At 40.4% G+C, this 10,818-nt stretch overlaps 1 protein-coding gene across 1 annotated transcript in view; it reads left to right on the forward strand.

Moving 5' to 3' along the window:
- LOC110526373 (polypeptide N-acetylgalactosaminyltransferase 18) overlaps window positions 1-10,604 on the forward strand; it is an 86,963-nt gene extending 76,359 nt beyond the window's left edge. Inside the window, exons 10-11 of the mRNA XM_021607289.2 lie at window positions 5,942-6,106; window positions 9,901-10,604. Of these exons, the coding sequence (XP_021462964.1) occupies window positions 5,942-6,106; window positions 9,901-10,047 (312 nt within the window). The 3' untranslated portion in view covers window positions 10,048-10,604. The remainder of the gene's footprint in view (window positions 1-5,941; window positions 6,107-9,900) is intronic.
- Window positions 10,605-10,818: the final 214 nt, after the last annotated feature.

Genomic DNA, 10,818 nt, shown 5'->3' on the forward strand with positions numbered 1-10,818 from the left:
TTTGTTTGTAAGCAGGAGTCAGGAGGATAGAATTATGGTCAGATTTTACAAATGAAGGGTGTGGGAGAGTTTTGTATGCGCCTGTGTGTGTGGAGTAAAGGTGGTCTTTTTTTCCCCTCTAGTTTTTTTCCCTCTACAAATGAGGTAAAACGGATTTAAGTTTGCCTGCATTTAAGTCCCCAGCCACTAGGAGTGCCACTTCTGAATGAGCATTTTCTTGTTTGCTTATGGCCTTATACAGCTCTTTGAGTGCGGTCTTAGTACCAGCATCAGTTTGTGGTGGTAAATAGACAGCTACGAAAAATATTGATGAAAACTCTCTTGGTAGATAGTACAGCTTATCATGAGGTTCCCTACCTCAGGCGGGCAATACCTCGAGACTTCCATAATATTAAACATAGTGCACTAGCTGTTATTGACAAGTAAACACACCACCAACCCTCGTCTTACCGGACGTAGTTGTTCTGTCCTGTCGATGCACAGAAAACCCAGCCAACTGTATATTATCCCTGTTGTCGTTCAGCCTCGACTCTGTGAAACATGAGATATTGCAATTTTTAATGTCCCGTTGGTAGGATAGTCTCGAACGGAGCTCATCCAATTTATTCTCCAGTGATTGCACGTTGGCCAATAGAACAGATGGTAGAGGTGGGTTATCCACTCACCCAACAAATTCTCATAAGGCACCCCGATTACCGCCCCTTGTACCTCCGTCTTTTCTTCACGCAAATTACTGGGATTTGGGCCTGGTCTCGGAGAAACAGTGTATCCTTCACTTCGGATTCATTAAAGAAAAAATCTTTGTCCAGTTTGTGTAATCGCTGTTCTTATCTGAAGCTCGTTTTGGTCATAAGAGATGGTAGCAGCAACATTATGTACGAAAGTTTCAAACAATGTGAAAAAACAAACAAAATAGCACAGTTGGTTAATGGCCTGTAAAACGGCAGCCATCCCCTCCAACGCCATTCTCTAAAAGTCTTTCATACATTGATTGGTCAGTTATGCATGGATGTGTGGGATTAGAGTTTGTTGGCATGACATGCCTAATTTTGCTGATCTTGCCAGTGAAAAAAATCATTGAAGTAGTTGGCAATATCAGTGGGTTTTTGTGATGATTGGGCCATCTGATTCAATGAATGGTTCGCCTTTTTGCCCAAAATTGTATTTAAGGTGCTCCAAAGCTTTTTACTATCATCCTTTTTATCTTTATTTCATGGTACAGTTTGTTCATTTTACTCACACGATTTCTCAATTTACAGTACGTTTGCCAATTTGGCAATTGCTTATGTCTCTTCCCTGTCAACCATACAATTTTTAAATTCCTCATCAATTTATGGGTATTTAGCAGTTTTTACAGTCATTTCTTAATGGGTGCATGCTTATTAGTAACTGGAATAAACAATTTCATAAATGATTAAAGTTCAGTGTCTGGTTGGTCCTCATTAAAAGACACTGACCAGTGAATACTATTTACATCTTCAACATAAGATCAGTACAAAACCTCTTGTATGATCTCTTAAACACTATATATTATGCCCACATGTTGGTGTTCTTAGATAGGGCTACTATGATCACTACATCCAGTTTAGAGCAGATTTCTGTAAATACCCTGGTAGGTTGACTGACAGCCTGAACCAGGTTGCAGGCACTGGTTACCGTTTGACGCTTTTTTTTGAGTGGACAGCTTGATGAAAGTCAGTATTTAGGTCACCCAAAAAAGATATCTCTGTTGATATCACACATATTATCCAGGTTCTGACTGTTAGTACTTTGTGATCTATGGCAACTTCCCACAAGAATAGGCATTAGGTGAGGCAAGTGAACCTGTAGCCATATTACTTCAACAGCATTTGAAATTAGATTCTCTCTAAGTTTTTTAAAGGAATATGACTCTAAATATAAACAGCAACACTTCCCCCATTTGGTATTCCTGCCTCTAATGTATATTTTATAGCCACGTATTGCTACCACTGTATCATCAAAGGAATTAGCTAAGTGAGTTTCAGAGATAACATTAATATACTGGCTATCTATTACTAGCAAGATATTGATATCATCAACCTTGTTTCTTTGGCTACATACAGTATGGTAATGTGGGCTATTCAACACTTTTCTGTGTTGCGTTATTGTTTTTATTGCTTTGCTGGGAGGTTTATCAGAGGTAGACATGACAGTGATATTTATATTTGCGCTGATAGTGCAGGTGAACTACTCACAGTGGGCTTCCTACTAGAGCAAACCCTATCAGTGCTAACAGTATAACTCCGTTTTCATAAGCGCATGATTACTGCTGACAATTGCTGTCCGATTGACGGAGGCATTCAGGGGAGTTAGAGGAACATAAATTAGGTTACTTACATTATGACTGATAACTCTCTTGGGAAACTGTACATTTGCAGCAGCACTACGACATCTCAGCAACACAATGGTAGGGATTATTTAAGCAGGGCTTGGGTCACTGATAAATCATTGTCTCAACGCAGCCTTGAAATGGGAGGACAGGGTCCAAGCACCAAGATGATTTGGATGGACTCCGTCACTCCTGTAGAGTATCTTCTGTTTCCAAACGGTGTCAACGTTATCTATAAAAGTTATGCCAACAGAGCTACAGTAATCTTTTAGCCAGATGTGTAGTAAAAAGTGGTCTAATCCTTGAAAGTGAAGCTAAAAGTTGCATCCACTGTCATCCTTGCCTATTCAAACATCTCCATGGTAAACCATTCACACTCATTGCACCTGTATTGATGTTTACGCTGGTTTGCAAATAAAAGCTCTGGAGGAATCTCCTGTGATCTCTTACAAGAAAGACAGTCAGAGCTGATCTTTCCCAAGATGCCTTGCACTCTTTTCTTAACAAATAACTTCAGAGAAAACATGACACCAAATCTCACATCCCGAGAGCAGGCTAATTTAAGAACTCATTAATGTTAGAAATCTGTTCAGATGTCTCTGTTGAATAGTTGTCGGGTTACAGTGCTGTTACTCCTTTTAGAATCCGTTTTCATTTCACACCACTTCTGATGCCGTTTTCTTCCTGCTTTACCTCCCACTGATGGTGACGGACTGAATGATAGTTTTCATTTTTTTGTTATTTTCCCTTGTTAAAAACTTTTTTTTTTTTACGAACTTATACATACGATCATCAACTTACAGGCGCACACAAACAATGGCGCCATCTTTTCTATCGAGATCCGCATGCTCATACCCCCATCCCTAGTACCTGCATTATTGTTTGCCAAATGGCCTTAAATTGTACCAATTAGTTTTTCTTGGTCACCCATGCTATTTCAATAATAAATGTTTATTTTTTTCCATTGTGTCTAAGATGGCAGATTGATTGATTGACTTCCACGTTTATAGTATACATTTTTTCAAGATGAGTGATGATAAAATAATCGTCCTGTAAAAAACCTGAAGGCCCGCACGCTGTTTCTGCTCCCAATTCACCGCTTGGACTGTTTCGATCCGAAGCTGATCTTCGTCAGGTCAAACAGACTGAGTGCTCACATCCAAAAATATACACATTTCACCTCACATGACCGTTACGCACATGATGCATGGTTGGTGTGGAAACCATTTTAATTTCACTTTTGCGCATAGTCCATCATAATTAATCACACGGGTACTGTACATAAAGTATTATATACATACAAAAGGGTCCAAGTTCAAACCTAGGCAACAGTAATGAGATTACGTTGGAAACTGTTACCAGCGCATTTAACCATTCCACGTGGAACGAGCAGTGGCCATAGATATAATTAGTGACCTATTTCAAAAACAACTTGTGTACCTCTAATAATTTAATATCAGTAGTTACAAGAAAATGTATGTACAAAATGACCAAGTTGAGACCAATATGCCAGAACAAATCAACGTGACATATTCATGTAAGTAATGGTCTAATACATAACTCTTGGTTCAGACCTTTAGGAGACATGGCCGACATAGTGAATCCAATACAATTCTCTTCATAGTAATAGATTATCACAATCCCCCCCCCCCAAGAGTTTTGACATGTTCGATACCAATGTATTGCAGAGAGCACTCCATGAAATCCACAGCCGCAGTGTTTCTCTGATCAAGAGTCCTGATATTACTATGGTGTTCTGCTATCCCTGTTTCAAATTTTTGGTGGAACACGTAATGTTACCCTTAATCTTAATGGCCTTGGCCATGATATGTGATTGAACATTGTGCATTGTTCGTAAAGTTACACGGGGTACATCGGCCACATCTGTACTTACCGTCCAGCACATTGTCTAGGAAGGTGCTACGTGGCACCGGTGGAAGATCAGACGTCACCACCATTTGACTGATGTTGAGGAGGGGTCGAAAGACTACCCGCGGGGGTTCTAAAAAGCCTATTTTCCAGTTGTGAATCAGGGCTCAAGTAGAGTATTGAAGGAACCTCTGAACTCGTTGGTCAAGACGGGCAGGGTGGTTTGGGTGTGAGGATGTCATTCTGGGTCCTTTTTTTTATCATCCCTTGCGCCATGCAGCCATTCCTCTGGGTAATCCTACTGTCTGAAAAGCTCATCCAGACAGTCGGCTTATTTGTCATAGTCACTCTGTGTACTACAGATCCTGCGTATGCAAATGTATTGGATGATAGGGTTGTCAGCACTCAATCTGTTTGACCTGACGAAGATCTGTTTTGCATCAAAATGTAGACGACAAAGCGGAGAATTATTTGAAACTATCTACATTTGTCAGTGCAAAATTACTTTTAAATTCTGTCATGGAAATAAATGTATTTCCTGTTACCAAGTCATTTACGGTTGCTCTGCCTTTAGTTTTCCATGTGGGCCTATTTTTCGATGAATTCTGAAAAGCTATCCAAGGATTGTTCCATAGGGTTGAGTTTTAGGGAGTGATATTGGTTCTTGTAAAATGTTTAATTTTCTTCCATATCATTATAGTTTTCTTAACTATGAAGTTGTTAATGTTCTTAGCTTTATCCTTGGAAAATAGACAAGTAAAAAGATTCTGGGGGTGAGCATGTGCATCTTCAATATGTACACATTGTTCCTCTTTAGTGCATTTAACTATATGTGGCAAGTAAAAGCCTTGGGTGGCGAGTTGATACAATCCCGAGTCTGGAAGGTTTAAACCACCATTGGACTTGGGAAGAGGTAACACTTTAATTTTTATTCTACGACTGAGTATGCTTTTTTAAAGAATGTCGGTGGTGGGGTAATTGGTATTACCAAAAAAAAAAAAAAAAAACTTTGGCAGCAATGTCATTCTATAGAGATGTATTCTACCTGTAAGATTGATGGGATAGTTTTCAAGGTGGCATACAGTGTGTTTATGACAACTGTAAACCCCTCCTAATGTAACCCTGTGCTACCTACCACCTTCATCCCCACCCCTATCCAGCTGTGATGTCCTCCCTCCCCTCCAGCTGTTACATTCCCCCGCCTCTCCCAGGGTTCTAGCTACCCAACATGTCTAGCTACCCCACATGTGCAGACAAGCCTCCTCATCCCTCATATGCACTGTGATGGAGTCAGAGCACAGATGTAGCTGCCATCTGTAGCACACACACAAATAACTCTGCTGCTCCGCTCAGTTCAAACAGATGCTTTTTCCTGCCACTGGTGTTTTACGGCCTGTTGGCTAAATATGGGCACTCAAGTGCCCTTGGAAAATACGGTCTGGAAGAACGCATCAGAGTGTAATTAGAAGTGTTTGGGCTAGCTCGTCGATTTGAACTGTTGATGGAGAGCTCTCCTCTCTATAAACAATAAGCCATTTCCCACACGGTGCGATTTCCTGCCCTGTGCTCCAGTCCAGTGAGGTTAGCTGCTTGAATAGACATGCCATATGGGTGATGTAAGTCCTAGTGAAAAGCCTAAAACAAATCAACATTTTGTGAAATGCTTGAATGCCTTCCAGCTCTCAGTAGCTTATGTATGTGCTGTCTCTTCTGTCATTCCAGAATGTGTACTACACCAGCACTCAGCAGTTACATGTAGGGGTGCTCAGTCCCACCATCGATGACGATGACAACAAGTGCCTGGTGGATGTGAACAGCCGACCGCGCCTCATCGAGTGTAGCTACGCCACAGCCAAGCGCATGAAGCTCCACTGGCTATTTACTCAGGTAAGAAACCATACAGACCTGACCAACAGACTGCTCACTGAATATAGACCAGCAAGTGATCAAAAATGGCAGGTCAATGATCTAAATTAATACTTTGTTGCAAGGGAGTTGGATCATTAGTAAAAGTGGCACAAGTGGAGGTAGATATCTTGGGTACATTTTAGTGTGTAATATTCACAGAAGTCCATGGCTCTGTGCTCAGTGTGGTTGGGTTGGTCTCATTAAGGAGTATCACAGGAATAAGAGTTTTACGGTCCATAGACCTCTCCACATTCCTCCAAACCATTTAGACGTGAACAGTAAATACATCATAATGACTCTCTCTGTCTTCATTATTGAACTGGCTCACTGAGCACAGTGGCCTGTAATGAGGGCCACATCAACATGGCCTGAAGAGTACTGAAGTTTTGAAGGTGCAATTAAAACCGTTCTGATCATTGTTCAGTGTCGTCATAATGTATGCACTCAAAATATCCACTCAAAGTGGGGTGCTAACCTTGAATTCAACTTCTGGGAATTGTGTTTACAGATAAAGATGTTTTCTCCATTGGTGGATCACTTATTTATTTTGGGTGGATGCCCGCACAAGTTCTAAACTTGTAGGTTCTGTACCTTATCCCCCCAAAAAAAATTATAAGGAGTGAGACATTGAAAACATACTATACAGTAGTATGTACTGTATGTCAAATGCCTGGATTGGTTGAATCTCTAGCACTAAAACGCCTAAAAGTCAAGGTATTGTCAATATTGGATTCAACCTATTTCCGTCTATAGTTTTGACATTAGTGTGATATCTTGTGAACTCCTGTTGTATGTTCCGTTCAAAGGTTTTCATTGAAATGCTGCTAAGCACAGTTTTACATCTTAATGCAATTTTTGTTTGATTATGTTGGAGGGATCATTGTTGATGGAACTGTGTCAAATTCTTAGTTAGAATGTACCGACCTGGTTTCACTGAAGTATAGGTAGCTCTGCGACGTAAAATGATTTAAATGCTTCGTCTCACGTGTCATGACTCTTCTGTAGGTGGTTTCTTGGTTTAGCATTGTATAATTCAAGAAGGAATGGAGTCAGACACCATGCATTATTGATCACATTTCTGCTAGACATAGTGTGAAATGTGTTTTACCTCAAAAGGAAGTAGGATGCATCGATACAACTCAAGCATAGGGTTGTACGGTGCTGTAGCGAGGAGGAATGTTCCCATTCTAGCTTAACCGTTTCCATCTCGTAGAATTTAAGTGTGGTGAGGAGGAGAAGAGCAGCAATCAATGCCTCTCTCTTGTGGTTGAATGTGCCTGACAATTGTGTGACTTTTCTTTGCTTTAGAGCCTTATAGTGGAAATTCAACAAGTGAAATAATTGTGATGTATCTTGGGAAGCAGAAGAAAATAAGTGGGTGTTTTTGTATTTGTAAAGATTTTGTCAGCAGTTAAGGTGGCTGCAGCGTGGGCTGAAGTATGGAGACACAGAGGGTTTAGGTGTAAAGAGCCCTGCTTGGGAGACCGTCTTAACACGCTGATTAAACACATCTAATTAGCTTTCTGTTCATCCTCAGTGCTTTCACTGACTCGATGACAAGTGCTTCTGTTTTCTACTATCCTTTGTACTTTTTTACTACATGGTGTATATTCTGCCTCTCATGTTGGTCTACCCACTGTAAATACGGCCTCCTTATGCAACACACAAACGCATGCACACACAGACTCCCAAACTGTTCACTCAAAAATAATCAATTAGATGAAAAAACACAGGAGAGTTGGTTAACCTTTCACCCCTGCTTGTGAACCCAGGACCATTATCATTCTGACTCACTGGTTCACTCTCTATAGCAAATCAATATGTTGGTTTTGCAGCAGCCCACGGGATCAAGCACAGGGAGCAAACAGGACTGGTCCTCTGCCAGTACAGAATTCAACCTCAGGCCTCGTATTGTAATGCAGCCTCTCCTGGAGAGAACGCAGGCTTTTTAAGCACCCTGAAGGTTATAATGGTTATTGGTGTTGACTTCCCAGATAGAGAAAGGCTGAGTAATGCTGATATTTGTTGCTGTGTGAGATTGTTCTGAAGTGTTCAGTGACTCACTGGAATTCAACTGCCTCAGAAAATATTTGCTATTTAGCCATGTATAGCCAAAGCATCAGGTCAAGAACATTATGCCGAAGCCCTGGGGTAACTTGGCAGGCTTCCTGCTGCAAGATGGTAATCTTGCAAATATGAGTAGAATCAGGATGAAATTATGAATATTTTCTGTAAATAAATGCGTGTTTTAGCAGTTTGGTAGATGCCTCGTAAATATTTCAGGAAGTGCCTCTGGCAAAGTATGATAATGACAGAATGAAAAATGAATGTATTATTGTTTTATATTTTGAAACAACTTCAGATGTCTAAACACAGTCTTAACAATTGATGAATAAATACACCAGCAATGATAAGAAAAATGTGCAACTTTTTTCATATGTGACTTTTTGGTTCTACTGCATTGTGTAGCTCAATTTGTTTTCTTTGTCATATCTTATTTGCAGGTAATGTTGTTTTCCTTGGTGCATATAGCCTGGAATGAGTCCATGTGGCCAATGAGGTGTATCTAATGGCTAATGTTTTTTTCATTTGGTTGAACATATGGAATCCACCATGTTATATTTCATGCTACTGTACATTTGACAACCAGTATTACACGTGGAGATGTTGATTACTGATGAAAGACTATTAGTGAATATGTAAACTGTATCCGTCCCCCATGTATTTGACAGAATGCACTCAAGCAGATAATTGTTTCATTCCATAGCTTTTAGGCATGCAAGACCTGACAAGCACTCTTAACTAAACAGACAGTATTCTATTCTAATGAAAACCTATCATATCCTGAATCAGTGACATCAACTAGACTCTGTCATTTTGATGAATTCACTTTCAAATTAACCTGACCAAATCCTCAGTATGCTGTATGTGCAACAAAACATTAATGACAAGTTGACAATGAGATTGCTTAGAGGTGGTTGTTGACTCTGCGTATAAATATTAATCCCTCATAAAATGTCCTCTTAACTATTAATTGTTAAGTGCAAATCTTAAGGATGTGTATTGGTCTGAATTTCTGAACCTTAACATGCCCTAGCCTCTTTCTTATTAGAGCATCTAATCTTGAACCAAAACGAAAGCCCATTTTTAAAACGGTTGCCTTTCCAGTTTGAGTCATCCTTCTTCCTGACTGAGAGGTGATGGGAGATTTTCTGGCCCCGAAGTTACACATAGATAGGGAATTTATCTGATCTGTGCAGTAACTCCCATCGCACTGGTCCCCACAGTTGAGTCCAACCCAAAGCTTTAAGGCCTCCAATACATGTGAGAGACTCTCCGCTCTAACAGATGGCAAAGAGAGATGAGATGGAGAGACACTTCGACACACACGATTCCTTAGGTGACAACGACTGAATGACAAAGTGTAAGGTTTTTTTTCTCAGGTGACGTGTGAAAATGTTTTCTTCTCATCTAATGCTGTCTTCTGTTATCACATAATCTTGGGATTCCTACTGAGTGCTACTGAGTATAATGGTAGATACCATCAGCATGCTCATGAAGCAAGAACAACACTCTATCTGGGAAGGCCCCAGTGCTGGCGCCAAAGGGAAATCCGTACAAAACAGCGCTGCGGGTGCTTGTTAAGCTATACACATCAACCCCATCCATTAATTCATAGCACTGGGGTTAAGGTGACACAGCAATCAACGACATGCACACCAATGATGCTGTCGCATCCCACTGTAATTTGATCTACCTGTTTTTCCTTTCAGGGAGGTTCCGTTCAGAACAGGAAATCAAAGCGATGCCTTGAGCTGGTGGCCAGCAATGACAACGAGTTCGGGTACCAGCTGGCCCTTCACAAATGCACGGGACAGAAATGGTCCATCACAAACACACTGCCTGGCAGTGCCCTATGATGGGCTCTTCTGAGAGAACACTGGAAATACTGTAGCACACTGGACTGGGTGGGGTGCTTATTCTGTTGCTCCTCTGGACTTTCTGTTGTGGATAAAGGAGAATGGTGTATGGTTAATGACAGGCATTGGAGGACCATGATGTCTTTTGTTCACCAGTTGACATCACATGATAAATGTTAAACATTTTCTTTCGCCTATGGATCAGCCATAGATGGTTGATATTGTGCATTATGAGATACTACAACGTTATGAAACATATTTTGTTAAGAGTGTAGTTGGTTTTCTGTTGACTTGAAGGTTGTACTGGGTTCTATATGTTCATTGTTGTACTTGGTAAATAACTGCTACTGTGTAGCAAGCATTAGGAAAAGTTCTCTGCTGTTTTCTTTTCTTCTAGTGTCTCAGGTTTGTAGGATAAGTTTATTATGCGATTAAGCTGTACAGTTTTGGGGAATTGCCAACATGTTGGAATATATATATGGAAATAATATACTATTTTCTAAGTGTAAATATTCAAAATATTTATAATATATGTCAGTAAAAGTACTGATGCTATATGAATGTGTTGCAGTGTTTTTTTTTCCCAATGGTACAATGTTGAGTGTGCCCTTTCCATGTAAACAGCCACCAGCTGTTCCGTATGTGCGTCTGTCCCATGTGACACAAGGCAAATGTCATGTAATCAAAATGAATGCGTGTCTTTCCCCTTACGCTCATGCCTTTAAGGTTATAGCTCTCTCAACATACAGAAGTGAATCATTATGTTCACTT

The sequence above is a fragment of the Oncorhynchus mykiss genome, chromosome 6, assembly GCF_013265735.2.
Source record: "Oncorhynchus mykiss isolate Arlee chromosome 6, USDA_OmykA_1.1, whole genome shotgun sequence".
In the NCBI taxonomy this organism is placed as follows: domain Eukaryota; kingdom Metazoa; phylum Chordata; class Actinopteri; order Salmoniformes; family Salmonidae; genus Oncorhynchus; species Oncorhynchus mykiss.